The sequence below is a fragment of the Maylandia zebra genome, linkage group LG6 (assembly GCF_041146795.1).
Source record: "Maylandia zebra isolate NMK-2024a linkage group LG6, Mzebra_GT3a, whole genome shotgun sequence".
NCBI classification, from domain to species: Eukaryota; Metazoa; Chordata; class Actinopteri; order Cichliformes; family Cichlidae; genus Maylandia; species Maylandia zebra.
The window spans coordinates 35,758,579-35,781,733 of NC_135172.1; the positions used below are offsets into that span (position 1 = coordinate 35,758,579).

The 23,155-nt window shown below is 40.1% G+C and overlaps 1 protein-coding gene across 1 annotated transcript; it reads left to right on the forward strand.

The window, feature by feature from the left end:
* Positions 1-388: 388 nt before the first annotated feature.
* On the forward strand, positions 389-22,044 carry hap1 (huntingtin associated protein 1; the record flags this gene model as incomplete). The annotated part of the gene is made up of 15 exons (XM_076885145.1): positions 389-701; positions 2,102-2,278; positions 13,052-13,128; positions 13,370-13,486; positions 13,594-13,688; positions 14,733-14,841; positions 15,019-15,097; positions 15,183-15,313; positions 15,406-15,480; positions 15,831-16,042; positions 17,698-17,916; positions 18,042-18,379; positions 18,622-18,810; positions 19,044-19,146; positions 20,414-22,044. Coding segments are annotated over 15 exons (2,631 nt in total), but the record flags the coding sequence as incomplete, so codon positions are not given.
* Positions 22,045-23,155: the final 1,111 nt, after the last annotated feature.

Sequence of the window (23,155 nt, forward strand, 5' to 3'; positions counted from 1 at the left end):
CCATATAACTGCTCTTCAGGAAAAACGGAGTTTTTCACACATATAATGTTACTGCACAAGGATATTACTCCTGATTGGATCACTTCCAAACTCATCCCACCTTTAGGTATTGTCTCACTTTCGTCATAAATAAAAGGTTGTTGACAAAATTAGCAGTCAGCGAAATTAACACTGTTGTACATACATATGTGCATGTTCTAATGTGTACAACATTAGCTGCAACTGTTTTTTTTTTGTCATGGAGATAACTGCAGATGGTTTCTGAAACCTTCTAATGTTTCTATTCTCTTTTGTTTCCTCCTCTCTCTTCCTCTTTGTCCTCTCTCTAGTCATTACCTTCAGTCTCAGTCAGAGCCCAATGCCCTGGATGCCTGTGTTTTCCCCCTGAGCAACCGGGCGGCCTCAGTCTCCAAGTGGGACACCTGGCTCCGAGTTGACCTTCACCCTGAACCCCCCAGCCCCAGCCAAGCTGTCCCACCCTGTCTCAACCCCCCTCACTTCTTCTCCTCGTTCTTCTCTTTCTCCTCCCTTCTGGCCCCCACAGGCCCATCTGGACACCCAGTCAGCCTTCTCCCTCAATGAGGGGCAGGGGGAGGCTAAGGGGTCCCTGGACGTGGACCCTCAGCCTCTTCACATTGCCTCACAGGGGTACTTAAGTGAGCTGGGACAACGAGCCTGCCATGATGTGTCAACTCTAACTGGTAGGTCTTTATTTTTTTTAATGGTGGTTTGAAAGTCAGTGTCCTACCTAAATATACAAGTGAACTAAGCTGATCTGCATGTTTCTTCAGTTAATTCTGACTCAGTGTGCATCTATTAAGGCAGAGCTTCCCAAAGTGTGGGGCAGAGCCATTGCAGGGAGGGCGCAGTATGAAAAGGGGAAAAAACCCAAAACGCTTGGACACTGCTAGTACGGGACGCCCACACAAACGCAAAGCAGGAGATGAAGCATAGCTGAATATGTTTCCAAACCAACTTCATTCTAAGCCAAAGACTAGAAAATATGGTGAAGCATATCTGTCCTTTGGTTTCACCTGCACAAGTGTCAAGATAGGTCTCCCCTGCATAATTGGTTTTCCCTGCGTCGGGAGCAGCGCTGGGCTCTTCAAATCACGGACAAACAGGATCCCACATTCTTGATTTTTAGTTCACAAACACTTCTTGTAATGACTAACTACTCCTGACATTTTGGAGATGTTTATACAGCTCTTTATACAGTAAAGTTACAGTGGGATACAAATAATATCAGGCTGATCCTGCCACGATTTGTTCCCCCTGTCTAAATCACGGACAAACAGTATCCCACAGTTTGTCCGTGTGACAGAGAGGCACAGAGAGGCATTTTTTGAAAAATGTATTGATAGCAATGTTGAAAAAACAAAGTGTAAAAACTGAAGATAGAGACAAAATACTGTTAATCTGACTATCTGCCATTCTGCAATTCATCTCATGTAAACAATAACGTGGCGCACAGCGTGACGTGAAAAAGGCACATACCTTTGACGTTGCGTGACGAACTCTGCATTCCTCGTCCACACGTAAACGCAAAACAGGAGTTTTGAAAAATCTCAGTTTTCGGTGATTCGAAACGCCGTTTACGTGTGGACGAAACAGCTGTGTTTTCAAAAATACCCGTGTAGCTGTGGACGTAGCATAAAAGAGTTAGTAGTTTATTTTATTACTACCTGTAATTTATTGCAAATTACTTGTATTTGCTTAATTGTTTACAAAATATTTGAGGTGTGAAATAATGGAGCAAAATATGGGTGTGTGTGGTTGGAGATGTGACTGTGCGTGTGTGTGCGTGTGTGTGCATGCGCGCGGGAGGTGGGGGGGAGACATTTTTCTTGTAAAACAAAGGGGGGCCTAGCAAAAAAGGTTTGGGAACCACTGTATTAAGAGATTGCATTGCATTGCAGATTCAATCATCTGTCAGTAGAGGGCAGTGTACACTTGCAGGTGACATTGGCTTTGTTTTGGGTCTTAATGTCCACTTTCTTTTTGTTTTTCCTCTCTCTCATATTAATCCATACACTCATCAATCTTCATTAAAAACATATATGTGCACACAAACAATCCCCACACTCAGACCTTTGTTCAGATCTGCCGGAGCTTGAGATAGTGAGCCTCCTATCAGAGGGTCAACCCAACTACACTCTTCGAGCAGACAGTGTGTTTGGATATGACAACGACGACTGGCTGCACACCCCTCTGGTGCCACCAGAGGTCGTACTGGGACTCACACATGACCAGATTGAGGAAACACTCAAATACTTCTGTGAGTACTGTTTCATTTCAGCTCTGACTGAACTGTAAAGTTGTTGTTAGAAAGGCTATAAAAATGGATTATTGACTTCTTTAACTCTTGTTAAAGCAGCAACAAACTTATTGTACTGTAGCTGTTTGTGAAACATGCACAGTGAAGGAATTTTAAAACATTAAACATCAAAACTGTTTCAGTTTATTAATACTCTGGAATGTCTTTGTTTGAAAACTCTCTTCAGGATAAACCATCAGCTCTTCTATTAAAGTTATTACTTTAAGTCACAGGTGTCGAACTCCAGGCCTCGAGGGCCGATGTCCTGCAGGTTTTAGATGTGTCCTTGATCCAGTGCAGCTGATTTAAATTGGTAAATTACCTCCTCAACATGTCTTAAAGTTATCCAGAAGCCTGGTAATGGACTAATCATTTGATTCAGTGGGTTGAAACAGGGTGATATCTAAAACCTGCAGGACACCGGCCCTTGAGGCCTGGAGTTCGACACCACTGCTTTAAGTCATTCCAAAACATACATTATCTTCTTTTTCATTCATTATAAGATTGATTGTTTGTTTGCTGTGGGTTTTTACCTCTTTGCCCTTAGAGGCTGAATGGGTATTGTCGCCACTCCCCCGGGTGGTGCGTAGCGTGGACACCCAAGTTTTGTAAATTCGATAACTCAAGAATGACGAAACTCAGGATTTTGTGATTGATATCGTAGGTGCATGTACTAAAAATCTTAGAATCCCTCTAAGGTCAAGGGCAGGGGTCAGATTTTCTGAAAATCTTGTGATTGAGATAATTGAAGATGTAGGATTTTCTAAATAATACCACACTAAAAGTAAGGAAATTTGTGTTTGGATGATTTTTTTCCTGTTTTTTTACAATGCTTCTTTGCTACAAATCCTATACTATTAGAAAGCCTGTTGATTTTCTCCTTAAATGGTAAGACATTTGTAAGGGAAATTCATTTTTGGGTTGGGCAGCAGAGTTGAGCATGTGGGTTGCTCCCATGAAAAACTTGTCAAATCTTCTCTGCTGATGCCAAACAGCTTTTGTTTGGTGTTGTTTGTTGGATTTGAAGATTGAAGTATGAAGAAACAAGACATTGTGACAATTTATTAATTTAACAAACGGTGGAGGAACCATACACAGGCACAAAAGCTTGACACCTCCTCCTCGTGCTGGTCACGCACAGCTGTGGGACAGCGTCACAGTCTTCTACCAGCATTTGTTGAAAGTCAGCCAGTTTGATTGTGTTATTCATTCTGGAACGAATGCTGTCTGCTGTCTTTGCAAGCTCAAGCTGATCCCACAGGTGTTCAGTAGGGTTGAGATCCTGACTGCAGGCAGGCCACTCCATCCTCTCCACTCCCAGATTTTGGAGGTAGTCTCTAATAAACCCTGCTCTATGGGGGCGAGTATTCTCATCTTGGAGCACAGAGTTCTGTTCCAGACTGTGGAGATATGGGATTGCCACTGGTTGCAGAATCTCATCTTGATATCTCTCTGCATTGAGATAACTCCAAAACAAGCCTTGTTTTTCTAGTGAGGGAGATGTCGCCCCACGCCATCACACCGCCTCCAACAAAAGTAGATATCCTGTTGGTGCCGTAATCAGCATAGCATCTCTTTGACCCTAGGATCCAACTGCCACTGGCAGAATCTGGAGTCATTGCTGAACATAACTTTCCTTCACATTTTCAGGTTCTAGCGCACATGCTGCTGACACCAATGCAAATGGGCCTGATGATGAAGGGTAGTCATCATGGCAGGCCTCCTGGCATCTCTGAAGGCCTCTCTGGAGTGGACATTAGAGACTGGCTGTGTGTGGTCTGTCTGGTTAGAGAGTACCTGGGGTAGAGAAGATTTGCCAACATTTCCATGGGCAGAGCCCACATTCTCATCTCTGCTGCTCAACCCACAAATGCATTAGATGTGGCACATTTAAGGGGGAATAAACAGACTTTCTAACAGTAGTTTGGAAGCTTTATTATACATATTTATTGCTAAGAAGCATTTTTGCAACAAAGAAATAATTAACCAAACACAAATTTCCTTATTTTTCTTTACTACTTTATTTTTTTCCTGTTTATATATGCCGTGAATTGATAAAGGAATTGTGCAATCAGGTTGTTATCTTGTACTTCTGTTCAATCAGATCTCTTTTTGCTACCACAGTCTCCCCCTGCAGGACGTTAGAAAAAAATGCAACTTTAAATATATGTGTACTGATGTCTATCTTCAGACGTTAAAGTCTGTGTTTTATATACAGTCTATGATTATCACAGGCCCTGTTGTGTAATTCGTTCATTTAATACGTAAATGTTTGGTGGCAGTAGCAGGGAACGTCATCAAGCTAAGCTCCTTTTCTGATGTGCTAATAGTTACCCTATGCTAGTTTGTCTCTTCTAGTTGAATTAGCGTGACTCTCTCACTTTAAAAAAATACAAGCATATTTAAAGTCGTACAGTATAATTACAATTTCAAATGTTTTTCCTTCTGTCAGTGTGTTCCTTCTACAAGAATGCTTGATCCATGGTCGGGTAGATATTTCGACTGAGATCTGTTTAAGGCTGCCATCTAATCCTGTTTATGTTAAATTAACTTGTTTCCGAGTAGGTTTGACCTTACCGACATATCACTTTGACAACCAACCAAACAGTTTCAGAGAAGAGGTAATTCCAGGATGACATCAGATCGTGAACAAAGCTGTAATCCAGCTGAAACGTTAATCCAAGTATGGAAAATGACCCCCTGACTCAAAGTACCTTTTGTAGAAGTTGCAATCAGTTTTCAGTTTTCCAGCTCTGAGTCTTTATTCAATGTGCACGTTTGCGGTCAATCAAATTATATTTATGCAGAATTGGTTTTGCCATTGTAACAGAAACTGTAGTATCTATGGATTCATGCAAAATTAAGTTCTACTTGTGTTTACAGACGATAGATAAACATGATGATAAAATATTTTAAGTTGTGTTAAAGTTTAGTCTTTCACTTTCCTGAATTGCTGCCTTTTTAGTGGGCTCAATCTCCCAAAATGTTTCATTGTTGCCATAGGGGGAAAAAAAAAGTTTATTTAATTTAGTAAACGTGTACTGACTTCAGCTCCTCATAGTTGTTTTTACCTTTAAAACATCACAAGAATAAAAACGCGTATTGTCACAGGGAAGTAAGAATTAATTAAAATGTAGAGATTGTCCCAAGAGAAAAATCAAACAATCATTGTGTTAATTTTTTGCCTTTTGTTTTAGAGCTCAGTCTTTGCCCGAGTAAAGTTTAGGTTTGGTTCGTTGAACATTAATATGTTACTTTTGATGGTTGGCCAAGAATGTTCTCACGGCCGCTTTGTACTCGATAAGGTACTGAAGGAAAGACAATAAATGTGAAGGCGCGCCTGTCAACATAGTAATCGAAAACAGACTAGTTAGCTGTTGTGCAGCACACAAAGCACGTTTCGGTTTGCTTTGTAAAGATATAAAGGGAACAGTACTCACAAGAGTGAATATGAAAATTTTAATAGTAAGCTGCATTATTGTGTTTATGGCCTATAAAGTTTGGTGAATGTGTCATTGCTATAGTGCATTTAGTTTTTATTCTGATCAAAGACTGGATAAACTAACTAGTCATACAAACTTACAGTTTTCGAGTATTAAACTTGGAATATTAAATATTAAACCTTTCATTTCCATTTATGCTAAATGTTTTATTTTATTATTTTAAATGGAGAATAAATATTTCAGGAAGCTCCTTTTCATAATGTTTAAACTTGGTGGTAAGAAATAAAAAGGACCTTCCATCTCTCTGGTCGTGCTGTGCACCCAACCTCCCCCACGCGCACACACGCACCACATTTAGGTGAGTCGCAGATGTCAAATGTCACTAATCCGATTAAGCAGTCATGACTTCTAAGCAGTTTATGCTGCAGCTCCGCAAACAGCATATCCTAATGGCGACTCTGACATCACTACAAAGACAATGTTGGCAGTCACTTGCAACACTGATGTTAATACATCCTCTGTTTTAAATAAAGTCATCATGAACTACTATAGAGTAGCTGCAAGACTCAATGCATCTGTTGTTATTGTCCTGAAACATGTTGACTTGCTCTCAAATTATAAAATACAGCTGATGAGAGAATCCTAGAATTGGATTCTGTAGTTCTTTGAGGTATTAAATATTGAATTAATAATTTTGTTAATACATTTATACACTATTATACTATTGTATGTTTCTGTCATTATAGTTGGATCTCTTTTCATAAGGAATAATTTTATATATGAAGCTAAATATGTAAATAACTGCCCCATTACCTGATATTGTGTTTTTGCTTGTTTCTATATTTTAAAAATTAAAAAAGGAGTTAGAGTGGTTTCCTGTCCCTATAGCCCTGATTTATAGTAATAGGATTGCATGTTTGTGTCCTCGTAATGTTAAATAGGCTCTACCTACGTGATGCCAACCCACGTATTGCTATACGGAACAGGACAGACTAACCTGACCCATGCAGACTGTGCCATGCTGCTGTGACTCTTTTTGGCATGTGGCATATGGTGTTGTTTGAGTTCTTTACTTAAGCTCACACCCTGCTCCTCTGTGCTCTTTCTTTGTGTTTCGTTTGCAGTCTTGGACTCATTTGATATAATGCTAGTTAATGAAAAACACTTTTCAATCATTTCTAGGATTGAGATTAAATCTCTTTCTAAATATTGATCACAGTTAATGTTGAAATTGGTGCATATTTTAGCATTGTGTAGAGTATCTGGCGCGTCATCGAATGTTGAATTTGTTTAATAATATTTATGTAATGATAGTAGATCAAACCACATACACAATGTATAAAGGCGTTGTCTCAAGGTGCTCTATGTTGTAAGTTAAATCCACATATAATCACTGATGTTGACCCCACTCAGTTCATTATTTTGGTTTTTTAGCCTATAGCTTTACTGTTGTACTTTGCTCTTTCTGCATTCTTTGAGCATACAGCTAAAGAGCCAAAAACCTGCTAAGTTTTTGCTCTAAAGAACCAATGTAGCAACTTATAACATTGTGGAACATATAGGAGCTAAAAATGAGACTTTCTTGTAAGTAACTGGTCAGAAAATAAATATAATTGTTTAGCATTGGAAATTGTTTAACCTAATGTGAAAACGTATATGAACTGAACAAACAATGAGTAGTATAGCCAGTTTGTCAAGGAAGTATTAAGATAATTTTTTTAGCGCTATCAAAAATAACAGTAATGATTCACAAAACCAGTGATCCCTAACAAGGAGTGCATGGGAAGTAACCATGAAGCGGCTCAGGCATGCAGTAAAAGGAGATTTTTTGGTTCAATTAGAAACATTGTTCTCCAGCATATTTGGATATTGATTCATGTTTTACCTTTCCATAAAGGATCATAAAGTTATCACAACCAGAGATGCGAGCACTACGTGACGACTGTGCACAACGTTTTTTCTGTAGATGCCCTGAAGCAAAACAAGGTAGCAAGTGACCTTCCAGGGTGTTCCCCTGCATGAATATGATCTCATATCAGCTCATATCAATGATATCAGCTCTCACTTTGCAGACTTTTATCAGTAACATTTGACTCTTAGTAAACAAAGAAACACACAATGAGTTACGCAAGGGTCCTATTTCATGCTATTGAGCTCTTACTCAAAGTTTATAAGGTGATCTTAAGAACTATATCTGCAGGATTTTCTTTTTTTTAATGAACGTGCTAGACTACAGGTTTTCTTTTGTTTCTGGCTGGTGACTTGAAAGTGAAGCTTTTGTCACTTTTTTTTATTACTAAGGGCGAAGTCCACACATCATTACTTCCTTATAACCATTTGCTTTTCTTTTAGTTGTGTTGTCTCTTGTCTCATGGTTGAACCATTCCTTCCGTGGACGTGCACGTAATTCACGTGCATTCTTCAGGGAATAACAAATGCATGAATGTCTTTTACAGAATTTGACAGGCACACGGTCAGTTTGTGGGTGAAAAATTAATTAGAAGGTAAATATTTGATTGTAAGAAACTGCTTTGGCTTGGGCAACAACTGAAGTCACAAGATGCACAGACTGGACATATATGATGAAGATGTAGAATATTTGTGACTTTTATATTATTTTAGTGTCTGTAATATTTTTACAGAGAAAAACAAAAAACTTCTTCATTTTATTATTATCTGTGAAAACTTACTCAGTAATTAAGAACAGGGGCTTTTGCCTCCATCAGTCCCCTGTGGGAGTGGGTGTGACTCTGCCTGCACCACTATTACGCAGAGCCCCCTCCTCTATCTGGTACTGCGTATGTGAGGAGAATTAGACCAGCCACTGGCATGGATGGAAGCTACTATCTTGCTCAGTTTACAGGGGTGGGTGGGCTTTGTGCAGCATCCTTTTGAACTGCACCAAATGCCCCAACCAGAATTATTGTCATTTGTAGTCTCATGTCACTCATATCTTTTAATTATTGCTAACAATAATTAATAAATATCAGATTTTATGGCTTGCCATTTAGACTTTGATGCCTCCTTTACCCCTTCTCCTTTCCCCCCCTCTTTTCTTACCCGGTAGTCCAACGTGGCCAGGTGAAGGGAGGCAGGCATGACGACAGATGGCCCTTACAGTCTGACGGATTATATATTAACAACAAGCAGCTCACATTCTCATGCACACGCAAATAGAGGCGTATACACTCACTCACTCACACAGTCTAGTTGATATTGCTTTACCCTACACACACGCCAGCAGATTCATGCCAGAGACACAAATGGTTTGTCACAGCACAGCTGACAGACAGCAGGAGTAGAAGAACGAGGGATTTAACCCATGGACGGAGATACAGAGAGCAGTTTTTCATCCATCACCATGGAGGTGTGGAGCTCCTCAGCATCTGAGGGAGACGAGGAGGAGAGGAGCCATTCCAGTCTTTTAGATGAAATAGCAGAGGAGAACAAATGCCACAACAGCAATAACAATAACAACAACAACAATGACAACCTTTGCAGGGAGGTGACACAAGGTGAGATGTGCTGATCTTCTTCTGCAGAGCTCATACTTAGAAAATAGAAATAAGAGAATGTAGAAGTAAAATATTAAAGGTCAAGTTCAAGTGCAACTCAGATATTCTTGTCTGGTGTACTCTGTAGTACATTGCGTTGTCATGGTCCTCGTTATCTAAGCACTTTAATACTTAATGGTGAACTGCGTATACTGCAGGGTGCAGTTGTGTCACTGAAGATACACTGTGCAAATGAAGATTAACCTTTAACAAAAAGCGAGTCTTTGCAGACCCTGCTTGAAGCTTTAGTTCAAAATTAGAGCATCAAGAGGTGTAAAGTTTTGTAAGTGTATTCAGTTTCAGTTTTTCCTTTTAGTGTTGTGAAGGTCAGAGTACCTGTGAGTGTGTATGCCCATGCATGCTGCAGCAGCACAACCAGGCTGTGTATGCAAGCGATCAAATTATAATTCTCGGTCATTCCATTTTGTGTTTTCTCTTTTTACTGTATGGATCCAGCGTTACACTATATATGTTTTTTCCTTTCTCCTGCAACAAACAAAGGGGGGAAAAAAGCAAAATTAGCTTTAGTTTTTGCAGGACAAGTTAGAGAATTTAGACATATTTCTCTTTCTAAGAATGACTACTGTTTAATAGATGTGCTTTTGAGGAACAACAACTGCAGGTGCATTACTGTACTGCTGCTCTAGTTCCAATCCTATAATTTCAGGAGCTTTTTCCTAAATGTGACTGGTGCATTAAAATGCACCAATTTAAACTGACATTTGCCAAATTGAGACATTTTACATAACATAATTTTTTTTTTTGCTTTTTCTCCAGATCAGTTTGTATACCAAAAAAAAATCTGGTACTGCTCTAGTACTTTATAAGTAAATGCATGTCTATGTAGGCTTGTTTTTATCTGAATGACTGTGTGACATGTTCCAGGCCTTTTATTTAATGTGTGCATTTATAGCTGTGTTTTTTCCCCTCTGTGCTGCATGTTGTGTGGGTGTGCATGACGGTGCAAACCAAATGTTAATCAGAAATATAAGTCCTATATTTCTTTTTAGTGACATGTATTTTAACTTGGATCTGTCCCTTAATACTGTTATTGACTTGCTTAAACTGCACTAAAAATGTACAGACAGATTTGCACTAGGAAGTCTTGTGAGACAAATATTTTATCCTGCCAATCCTATCAAATGGTCACCTTCAGAACAATACAGATCAATGATCACTGTAAATGTTATTCCTGGAGCTCATCTATGTCCGTCTGATCCCTCAACCTAACAGACGTCATAAGCGCACCTAAGTCATTAAGGAACAGTATTAGACTTGCAGTCCATTGAACTTGACTAGATTTAGCTCAGCCTAGACCCCAAAACCTCTACCTGGATCTGCTCTGTGCCGTGACAGCTGGGTTAAGAGGAAATAGATTAGGTATTTTGGCCAGTGGGATAGAGGGTGTAAATAATACACAGTACTCTAACTTCAGTTTAATGTTCTTGTAACCACTGAGATTAGGCAGTAAAATGTAAAAAAGTAGTGTTTCTTCTTGGTTTAACATGTCATTGTTTTGGATATGTGAAAATGAAAATGTGTTCCTACCAGTAGTCCTGCTGCAGACTTTCCCCTTAGCACTGCACTTTCAGGACAATAGGATTTAAAGAAGTTAACCTATTATCTGATTAACCTTTGTTAATTTACAGATTCTATTGTGGTCATCACATTAGTGCACAAGTAGACGTGCATCACTGTGATGATTTGCTGTTTCCTTTCCAGTTTGGATTATTATTGACCTTGAAGTCTTATCTCTATTGTTGAAATGTTGCTGAACATGTGACATTTTTTCATTAGCAGATTAAATTTCAGGATTTTTGTAACACTTGCATTTGTTTGATTATGCTCACATTTTAAAGAGATTGGATTTTAATACGAGACATTAGACAGTATCTCTGACCTGACTTTTATGATGCAGACCTGCAGAGCTAGTGTTATCATTCAGTGGAGGCTGGGTATTCAAGTGCTTTTGCCTTGCTGCAGTGTCCTTGAGAGAAACATATTATCCTGCCAGCTGACCTGTTACATAGCCAACATATGTGAGCATTAAAATTGAATCCAAAGGGTGGCAAGCATCATTTGTCATCTCTGTGTGTGTCCTAGAATCAACTCTTTGGCTTTGACACATGATCCCCTCTACTGCTCCTGAGAAGTCTTCAACAAAATAATTAAGTTCCTGATCTCACATATTTTGACAATGACCAAATTTTTCTTTGATCTTAGTAAAAATAAATCCTGTAGATGTGGTTCATGCTATAAGTTATGGCCAATATAAAGTGTTCTTACACAGAGCAATGCGGTACAGTCCAGCCTAACATTGGGTTCCTTCCATTAGGCTGATTAGATACTGACACAGCTATCCAATCACTGTGTTTCTAGGCCAAATTCAGGACAGTCTAATTGTGTGCCAGGCAGCTTCCCATCTCTTTAGCTAAGCTTTCATCTGAAGTAAGATTATTTAACTTTAGAGATGTTGCATACAGAATCGTAAGCTAATCCAGCCAATGTCTGCACATCTTTAAGCAGATTCTAAAACACTGTATATATGCATTTTACACAAATGAGGCATGCCACTAAACAGTACCTATAATTAAAGGCATTATTGCAAAGACAGAAAAAAAGTGAAACCACGATCTCATGGTAAAATGGTAAATGGCCTGTATTTATCTAGCGCTTTACTAGTCCTTAAGGACCCCAAAGCGCTTTACATATCCAGTCATCCACCCATTCACACACAGGTGATGGCAGCCACATTGTAGCCACAGCCACCCTGGGGCGCACTGACAGAGGCGAGGCTGCCGGACACTGGCGCCACCAGGCCTCTGACCACCGCTAGTAGGCAATGGGTGAAGTGTCTTGCCCAAGGACACAACGACCAAGACTGTCCAAGCCGGGGCTCGAACCGGCAACCTTCTGATTACAAGGCGAACTCCTAACTCTTGAGCCACGATCGCCTCATACCTATTAGTAAATGTCTGAAAAATAATTTAACCTATTGAAATTTAGAAATGATGATTACATGAATGCTATTAATGTAAAATCTGTCTTATCTATCCTAAACGAATGACTGATTAATCCTGTTCGCCACTTCAGCTTTAACTGGCTTGTTTATGTCTACTTCACTGTACAGGATGTAAACAAAGTTACAGGTCAATAGCCAGCCACTGTTATCCTTTCCTGGTGTGAATACCTAGTCAGTTTAGTCCCTGTACATAGACCTATATTAGCATCCAGGAGAACGAGGTCTTTAGTGGCGTCTTATCTGGGCTAAAAAGGATCAAGCTAAGAGGATCAGTTTGTGGCTGACCATGTGGAGCTGTTGTGTCTCGAGATCTGGTTAATGATAAATAGCAATAATGTAACTTTATCAGGTAGGCGGGTCTTTCTTCACTCCAGTGGACATCTTGTTTTTATCTTTTTGATAATTCAGGTTCACCAGTGCATCGACAAATGCAACCAAGCACAGCAGCTTTGAATAGAGAAAGAGAAAGAGATGTTACAGTAATGGACAAGAAATATCAGGAAAGTCTTTACACCGTAATATCATGTAACCTATTAAAGGTATTTGTAAAGTAGAAACGGCAAGAGATCAAAGTGACAAAAGCAATCTAGTTGTCTAGTTAGCCTTACACCATCCTGCTGTTAGCACGACTGACTTCTTGCTGTTCTCTTCCATTACCATCTACAGTTATGTCTTTTCCTTCATTCATTAAATTCATCTCTCACTCCTCCCACAGTGCTGTCCTCAGACAGAGTTGGCCAGGTCACCAAGACATATCATGATATCAAGGCGGTCACCCACCTGCTGGAGGAGGTAAGACAGAGACACACAGCAGATGAATGGAATTTAAGAGGATTAGACTTATCTGCCTCACAGATCATCACTGTTTGCCACAGTTTTCTGCATATTTTTGTCACCTCTCTCAGTGCTATCTACTAACATTTTGGTCTTACATAATTACGGTTTAAATTAGTACAGTGTAATCAAATCATTTAAAACCTTAAACATATCTCAACGTATTTATTAATTTATATGTTTGATTATGACTTTGCAGAAAGAGCGTGATCTGGAATTGGCAGCACGGATTGGCCAGTCCCTCCTGAAGCAAAACCAAGAACTAACGGCACGTAATGAAATGCTGGATGAACAGCTTGAAATTGCAAAGGAGGAGGTAAACAGAAAGGCTCCTGATACACACCTGTATAGCGAGATGGAAATATTTCATCTTTGTTGTGCCACACTCTGCTGTGCTTAAGTGATCGTGACTTGTTTTCCTAGATTGCTCAACTGCGCCATGAGCTCTCGATGCGAGATGACCTCCTTCAGTTCTATGCGAGCACTGAGGAGATTGAAAACGCTCAGTCGCAGTCACCGTGAGTACACAAATGTGCACATGGTGTAACGCACAGGGTTGAATGATGACGAGCTGCTGGCAACTTGTTTTGCATATTGTGTATAAGTCTTACTTTAACATATGTAGCTTTTTTCTGACTAAAATTGTATTTGTCTAAAAATCTGTAACAGAGGTGCAATGCATCCTATACTCTAACTATGCTTCAAGATGTTATCACAAAGTACTTTCAGTGGACTTCATGCTGTAGTGGTACCAAAATGTTCCTCAGTGTTTATGATGGTGAATGTCCGCTATGAAGGATTGTGTTTACACTGTTGGTTACTACCTTGGGCTTATACATAAGTAAACAGACGTCAGAACATCCCCACTGATCCTCTCAATGTCTTCAGCTAGTAAAACCCTCCCCATCAGCAGTTAATCATTCCTATTACACATTATTAGACTCTGTTAACTTAGATTCATCGCAGTGATCCATGCTAATTATTTTGAGCGTTAATTATATTATAAAATAGCCTATTTATACAGGGCTTAGCACTTGATCACTCTTTTTCAGAATCAGAATCAGAATCAGAAAGGGTTTTATTGCCAAATGTTGAGCAGGTTTACAACATTAGGAAATTGCTGCAGTACTTAGTGCAAACATACTGTCAGATAATGCTTAAATAAACATAAAAATAAAAATTAAAAGTGCTAAGTAGATAGATATATACATGAGTGCAGGTGGTGATCGGTGCAAACATGGAATGATGCAGTGAGCACAGTGTAGGGTCATGTGTTAGTGGTAGGAACAGTCATGTGGTTTGTTCATGAGAGGTTCTGGTGCGAAAGGACCAGAACCTCCTGCCTGAGGGGAGCAGGTCAAACAGACTGCGTCCAGGGTGAGAAGGGTCAGCTATGATCCGAGCTGCACGCCCTAGTGTCCTGGAGGTGTACAGGTCCTGCAGAGATGGGAGTCTGCAGCCAATCACCTTCCCAGCAGAGCGCACAACATCAACATTTTCATCACTTTTCTTATAAAAATTTGGATTTTATTTAATATAAATGCATTTCTTTCTTTCTTTAGAATGAAAAGGAATGAATCATCAAGTTCACTCACCAACTTCATCCACTATGACTTCCTACAGCAGAAACTGAAAGGTTTAGAGGAGGAGAACCGCAAGCTCAGATTAGAGGTATGCACTAACTTTGAAATTAAAGAGATATTCCTGTTTGTTATGTGTTTATTTATTCACTTATTTGAAAATAAATAGTACAGTATGCAGTGCGTCTTTGCACATTGCACACAGAGTTTTCAAGACTGCTGTTCAGCATCACATATGATAATTGATTATTAATAATTTTTTCTGCAGGCTACTGAGCTCTCAACGGAGACATCAATCTACGAGGAGCAAGAACAGGAGCTGATGATGGTGTGTGTGGATGAGCTCTGTAAGTGTCACAGTCTTGCTTCAGTCAATGAAAATGAGAATTATAAGTCAGGCACAAGGAAATTTATGGGACTTGTGTGTTTCAGCATCTGCCAATAAGCAGGTGGTTGACTTGTCGGAAGAGCTAGCGCGGAAAGTAGAGGATTGTCTCAGGCAGCAGGAGGAAATCAGCTCGCTGCTCGCTCAGATCGTTGACCTGCAGGCACGCTGCAAAGGGGTGAGAGGCTCACACATGTGCACAGCTTTTGTTATGGATTATATTAAATACTTGTGTTAAAACTTTTTGAATTCTGTTCTCTTTCCGTCTAGCTCACCCATGAGAACGAGGAGTTAAACCACCAGCTGAATGCCTCCCGTGAGAGCCAGCAAAAACTGAAATCTGAGGTAAGATACTCGCTTTGTAATCTCTGTGACTTCAACGGCATTTTTGGTGTTGGATTAAGATGATTACATGAGCTCAGTTTTGATTTGTCTTTGTGTGTGGCTGAAAAGCTCTCATAATATAGACACAGATGTAGAGTTTGAGGTGTTTACAGAAACCCATTTTTGGCTTTAGATAGATATGCTGATTCCAGCACCGCTTGGTGATTTATTATCAAATGTGTATGTGTAGAAGCTTATCATAGCAAGCTTCTACATATATATTCAGCTGCTCCTGTGTATTTTGTCAGTGGCATGACACTTTTCCCCCCCTTGATCTACAGTTTGACTGATTTGTCACCCCCTGTCTCTAGCTCAAGGACTTGCAGGACAAGTACTCAGAGTGTAAGGACATGCTCCACGAAGCCCGAGAGGACATTAAAAATCTTCGAAACAAGAGCCTGCCAAATAGCACCGTGCAGCGGTACACTTCATTGGCCTCAGTCCTCCCCATGGACTCACTGGCAGCAGAGATTGAAGGCACTTTCCGCAAAGGCCTAGACACCCCAGCTCCCTCAGAGTACAAGTGAGTCTGTGACCTGCGTCTGTTTGGCTTATATGCACATTTAAAAAAATCCTTATCCACTTTGTCTGGTCTAAATTGACCAGATTGTACCGTGAATATTGAGTAGCAGTTGTAGTTTCATGTTCCTGTTTTCATAAGAATTATTTTCTAGAACTACAGAGATAACTAAAGTTAAACAAGTTCAGCTCTGGGAAACCACCTTTATACCTTAAGTACTTAAATTCTGTGGTAGTTCCACTCCCTGCCCTATCACACCTTAAACTCAAATGCCTTCGTCAAGTGGCTTTTACTTTTATAGCAGCTCAGCTTTTATTAGACACATTCCTTACAGAAGAAAAAAAACATCCGGTACAATAGTACTGACTGAGTTGATGCATGTTTGAAAATAATTACTAGTAAGGTTTAGTATGTTACATGTTTATGTGTTGTTGTGGTAATTTTTTAGATTAAATTTATGCGATTTGGATTTCAGGGAATAACAAGTTTTACTTGACTTACGTTTTGTTAGTACGTAATGTTTTCTGTTAAAAGAACTACATCAATGTCAATTGTGTGTAATGACGCTACTTGACATCCATCCATGATTTAGCTGAATAAATGCTTAATGTTAGTTTTGTATTTGATAATTAATGATTTTATAAGGTGTTAGATGGTGTCAGGAAAATGGAGTGGGCCAGTAGTTGATTACAAACTAGTATAATTTTTATTGTTTTGCGTTCTCTTGTATAAACAAAGAAGAAGAACATTGCAAATATGTTTTAATCAGTCTGTGAAATTCTGAACAAATTAATAGTGGAGACAGTGACTTTACCCCCATGAAAAATGATCCGTAGAAATGAAAAAGGAAACGTGAAAAATGAAACGCACATCTATTCTTGCTTTTTCTTCTCTTTCATCTGTGTCTCACTCTGTGCATCTTTGTTATGGCATTTTGCATTCAAAGCAATCTGTAGTTTGTTGATTTAATTTCTTGTATGGATGCATTCCCCGTATTTGGGTAATTTTTTTGTTTTAGGAGACAATATACTACAAAGAACAAGAACATCATCAACCAAAATGTTAAACAAAGTGAACCAGAATTTGAAATGCAAATTGAAGTGAAAATCAATTACAAATTTGACCATTTATTTATTCAATATATATGTAAATAGTATATGTCATATACTATTTGAAAGATACGTCACTGATATATAATAACGCATTTTATTTGAAAAAACAGAATCTCAGACTTGCCTCACTCTTTGCATCAGCCTAAGATCCATAGCGTGAGGCATTCACTTTGCCAGCAGGCCTGTTAAGCTAATAGACTTAAAGGTATTGTAGGTTACACTTAAAACTGTTACAGCTAAATTTTAACTGACACAGCATGACACCTTGGTATATCCCAACACTGACCCCTTTTGCTTATCAGTACCATACTGGTACTGTTAACTGGTAGTTTCTTTTGTTAAAAGAGTCTCCAAACAGAGGAGAATCTTTTAAGTTCAAGTTTGAAGGGTTTTCTTTGTTGCTTCTAAATGAATGGCAATTATACAATTTCCCCCCTGTAGCTTGTGTAAAATTTTGATGAGTTTCAATTCTGAATATTTTTTTGGAGGAGTGTGAATGTGTAAGAGAGACACTCATGTCATTACTTTTGCTGTTTCCTCTGGCAGGAACCACCCCTGGCGTGTTTTTGAAACCGTGAAAGTGGTGAACAAGGCTGTAAGGCAGCGGTCTCAATGCCACTCACCAGGTGTGCCAGGCTCCAGCCCGGTGTCCGCACCTTCCAGCTCTAACAGCACCCCTCGGACCAGCTACTATGGCTCCGATAATGCCAGCCTGAACTTGGAAGACAAGCCGAGCTCCAATCATGCTCAGAAGGAAGACAGCAGGTAAGACTGCACATCAGATGCCACAGTAATGCCTAAAGATTCGACACAGATTTTACATTTTGGGATACAGTTTGAAGCTGTAGGATGTTGACTTTAAAATAATGTTGTTAATTTTTTCTTTTTAGCGTTAGTGGGCCAAAACGTTTAGGTCAACCAGGCACACCAGGAGGCCAGGATCTCGAAACTGCCTTGTGCAGACTCTCAGTCCGCCAGCAGAACCACTCTTCTGACCGACCTTTCTTCGATGTGGAACGCGAACGTAAACTCCGTGCCTTGGCAGCAGACAGTGAGGAAGGCGAGGGCTCTAGTGGCTTCCTGACGCCAAATTACAGCCTGGCCTCCAGCCCAGCTGCTTCAACAGGCACCAACTACTCCAACGGTAGCTCCCGACACTCCTGTGGCTCCTCGGGAGGATCCAGGTCCTACCTACCTGACCGTCTGCAGATTGTCAAACCTCTGGAAGGTAAAATTTTTAGCTTTATGTTTCTCTAATCATGTCTTCAAACCTGCTTCAGCATTTGTGCAGTCTTGATGAAGCATAAGAAAGTAAAACAAGACAGAAAATGACGAGCTTCTTCACCTTAGCCTCTGTAGTAAATGCCACGGATGAAAAGCTGCCCTGCTCAGAGAGCAGTATTTGTAATGCATCTGTATTTTTTTACCACACACTTCAGTGGCAACACCTTCTGAATCTCTACTCTTCAGGCTCAGTGACTCTGCACCAGTGGCAGCAGCTGGCCAAACCAAACCTGGGAGGTATCCTGCATCCACGCCCGGGAGTCCTAACTAAAGACTTCAGGGAGCTCGAAGTTGACATACAGCACGTCTACAGCTTGAACGACCTGGAGGAGGATGAGCCAGACCTGTCACACCTCTCTGGAGCTCACGGCATGGGTACGACACATTGGCACACTACACACACAAGTCAACTAGTTGTCTCATTTCTACTCAATTCCAGATGACATATTTACTGAAGTGCATATCTTCTCATTATAGAGGATAGCTCCCATTCCTTGCAAAATTAGTGCAGGGTTCATCTTCATTCAGTCTTTTAGTGACTCTTTAGATGTGTGTCCTTTCCCACATGTGTAGTTTAACCTACCTTTTTCCCCTCCATGACCTCACAGTCTCTTCATCGGGTCCCAACCTCCCTCAGACCCCTCCCACACATCCCATCACCACCTGCCAAGTCCTCCAACCCTCCCTAATCATCCCCTCCTTCTCCACTAGGTAAGAACATACTGTTTTGGGGTTATTTCGTCTTTGCTCATTGTGTTTTTTCACAGCTCTGGCCAAGGTAAATACTCTTTAGGCAGTGTTAGTTGGATTTTTTATTAACCTTTTAAACTAGATTTACTAACCCAAACTTTTTTTTTCCCAGTGTCAGTTTCATTAAAGCGGGCCTAAATTGTTTGTTTTCTTTTTTTTGTGAAATTGTGTGCAGCGATACTAAATATGGGCAAAGTTTGACATAATGAGGTCACTGTGTATGCTCTTAACACTATGGCCATCCCAGGCACATAGCTCTTAGCCACAAACTGCTTTTTAAGTATTCTGTTTGCAAGGGACAGCCAATCAGAAGTAAGCTGTCTTATAGGAAAGGTGGCTTTAAAGGCACCAACACTAAAATGGTTCATTTTATACAGAAGATGACTTGAATGAATTACTTCCCCAAGGCTCTAAGGCTACTAATTTAGACTCCAAGAATAAAATTGTGGAGCTGAAAATGAGCACAATAGGTCCACTCTAAACAGGTATAGATATTACAGATTGCAGTTGCTCTGTCTTTCCTAACTTCCATTCTTTACCCTCTCAATGGTAGAAAACGTCTGTCAAGGCTCTTTCTCCAACTCTAGAAGGAGCCACCAGGGAAAAGTAAGAGCCTGGTGTTATAAATGCACTCTGAATGCTTGATTAGTGTCTGTAATATTAACGACAGAGGCATGATCTCCAGCACTTCCAGTCCTCACTCTGTGCATGAAATGAGTGATCAATAAGTCTAGAAAGGAGTTTACTGTGTAAACATTTTAATATATTTATAAAACATAGATCTACCTAAATCTAATGTACTGCATTGCCTTCCACGGTAAAACAATTTAAAAAGTTGGTTCACTGCTTTTAGATGCTAAGTAGGATGTAGTGGGAGGTCTGTAAATGTTACTTGATGCGCCATGAGTCCTACTTCCGTTATGCATGTTATCTTCTACTAACGCTGTGCCTACCGTTGTAACATCTGCTCTTACTTGTTTTTGAGTTTTTTATTATATATATATTTTTTACCATCTCTTCCACTTTCTTCCACACCAGATCTGTTTTCCTCATCACTGGGATATTAACATCATGTTTCTCCACTTTTTAGTGTTGATGTGCTAAACTAACCAAAACGTCTCACATCGTCTTTTTTTCCCAGTCGGTTTATATGAATATGCATGTGCTTGTAGAGGAGATGTTATGTCATTTAGTTTTAATATTTTGTTTGTTTCTTTTTTTTTAATAGCCTTCACTCTTTCGGCCTGCCACCTTCTCGGGACCGTGAGCACGTGAGCACTTCACCAGCCTTGCAGCAGGACTTTGGCCAGGGAGGCCAGACAGCCACCACAGAGCTTAGCACTTCATCACTGGGACTCCTGCAACTGCTGCAAGAGCGCGGCATCTCAGCTTCCCGTCATCCCCACCACAACCTGCACTACAGCCGCACTGGAAAACCTTCATTTTCTACAGTATCAGACAAAAGAGGAGACTTTTTCTCACACAAAGAAGGACGAAGGAACATTTTTAGCTGGAACTTGGTGGAGAAGCTTCAGAGTCTTGGGTTGCACAGAGTGGCAGCCTGGGGGATGAGGGGCCCCAGTGACAAAGACAGGGAAGCAGTCAGACCTCCTCCGAAAGTGTGATGCATTCACCTCCACACTCCTCTCTCATTCACCATAGTGACTTTGCATAAAGCCATGCGATTCCTACTGTGCACTTCAGTGCCCACCACAGCACCCGTGTCTTGAAAAGAAAAGCCACAGAATGTGTTAGAGCCATACTTTCAGTTATTGGTAGTGTGCAGTACAATGTTTTTCTATGAACTTGTGCACGGTAAATTATTCTTTACATGTGGGACATTTTCATCTCAGGAAAACCACCTGATCACTGCTGTGTTGTTTGATTCACACTTTGCTTCTTTTTACGCAAAAAGGAAAATGATGAAGAAAAGAAATATTTTATACTTTTGTGTTTTGACTTTCCTTTTACAATTTGCCCCACCCGCAATCACTGGTTTTAAAAAAACCTCCTCACTCGTCATTTTATTAGTTTCCAAAGAGAAACATGAGCTATGTGTAAATAATAACTGTCATTTAGGGAAATGAAAAAAGACAATGTGCTGTAAATTACTGAGAGTAGAGAAACCACAAACAAACCAATGCTGTCCCTGAAAATGCACTAAAACGCAGTCTGGTCTTCCTGCTTATTCGCTGCTATGTTGACAAAAGCATATAGTATATAAGTTTGTCAAACTATTCTTAGAAAGAAGCACTGAGAAGAAGCCTGACGATCCAGTGACTGAACTGAGTAATGTTAATAATATTAAGCAGTCTGCCTTGCAGTCCATTACTTGCTCTCACATGCACACTTCCATTTCACCTCTAAGCTGTTTAAAGTTACGCCTTTATGGACTTTATTCTGAGCCAAACCTCACCACAACCAAATCGGATTTGCATGCTGCATGGAAGACGGTGAAGCAACATGTTGACTCCAGTGACTCAAAGTTTTGTTTGTATAAATCTGCTGTATAAATCATGTCATCGGGAATTTTTAAACCACTGGGATTTAAATTTAACCGAAATCACGCTGGGCATTTCAGAGTGATATCTGTGACAGTAGGCGCAATAAGTAATATGTAATAAGTACAAGAGTTATCATGATAATTTAAACAGCATCACCCTGGTTGATCAATCAGCTCTGGCGAAAAAGCCACAGGATAATGTGGATTTAAAAGGGAAGAATTCATAAACAGAGATTTGTGTTTCTACTTAAATTAACCAAACGACTGTTTCTGTGCGCTGTTGTTTGCTGTAACTCTACATGTCAGTGTGTGCGTGAACTGTACCACCTGTGAATAAATGTTTTCATTTCCACCAAGTTCACTTTTGACTCTTCGTCCACTCATCACCAAAGATATGGAATAAAAACAAGTGCAATAAATCTGCAAAACTGTTTATTTCGAAAGTTGCATGGGAAGTAAACGTCCACTTTTTTTATAAAATCTGAACAAAAAAGCAGTGCGCCAGCTCTCCAGCTGTTGTGATGTGCCTCATTCTGTGTCCCGGCGGCCAAAATCCACCCAGCCCTGGTAGTCCCGATCCGTCATGCACTCGGAGTTCATCAGCTCTGTGAACAAACCATTCCTACAGTACATGAACCACAAACAAAAGGGTTCAGTATGCAAATCTGAGCATTGTCTTGGACCTCCGCCTATTCACACATTGCTCTAATTAGCTGAAGTGAAACAAGATGACAATCACAGAGCTTTCCCACCCAAGTCTGCAGCATACCTGAAATTGCTTGCATTATTTGTTTGGTCATTATCTCGCGCTCATCAACTGAAAGGTGCGCCCGTCGTTCCACCCGTGCAGAGTGAGTGCGGGGTGCTTGCCTCTGTCTTCCAGCCGAGTCTTTTGCCATCTCATGTTTAGCTAGAAGCTGCTTGAGAACATTTGTCTCCTCAGTCTCTCCGGTTTCAGTTGGGGAAGCTGCTCCAGACACAAGCAGAGCAACCAGCAGTGCAAATACCACGAAAACTTTCCCTGACATTCTCTCTGCGCAGTAAGAAAGAAACATTTGAGTAAACATGAGATGTATTCTAAAAAAAATTAGGTATCAAAAATGGCAAACTTACTGTACCTGTGAAGATAGGATGAGATATGTACACAACAAAGTGTGATGAGCGTGATGTCTCCAGTGCACAACTGCTGATTCCCAGCAGGCTGTCTCTTTTATACCCAAGTTTGGTGTCAGCATAATGGCTTTCAATCAAATACTGATAATGGTGTTCACCACAGAGCGTTTGATTAAGAGATGGATACATTGGAAAAAGGATGTGCGCAAAGGAAATTCTGCAAGTTTACATGGAGAAACACATCATTATATTTGTCACTTAAGACCTCTTTTGCACTGCAATAACAATAAAACAACTCGATGTGTTTACACTGAAAATCCAATATTTCCTTAGAAACCATTTAAAACAATACAA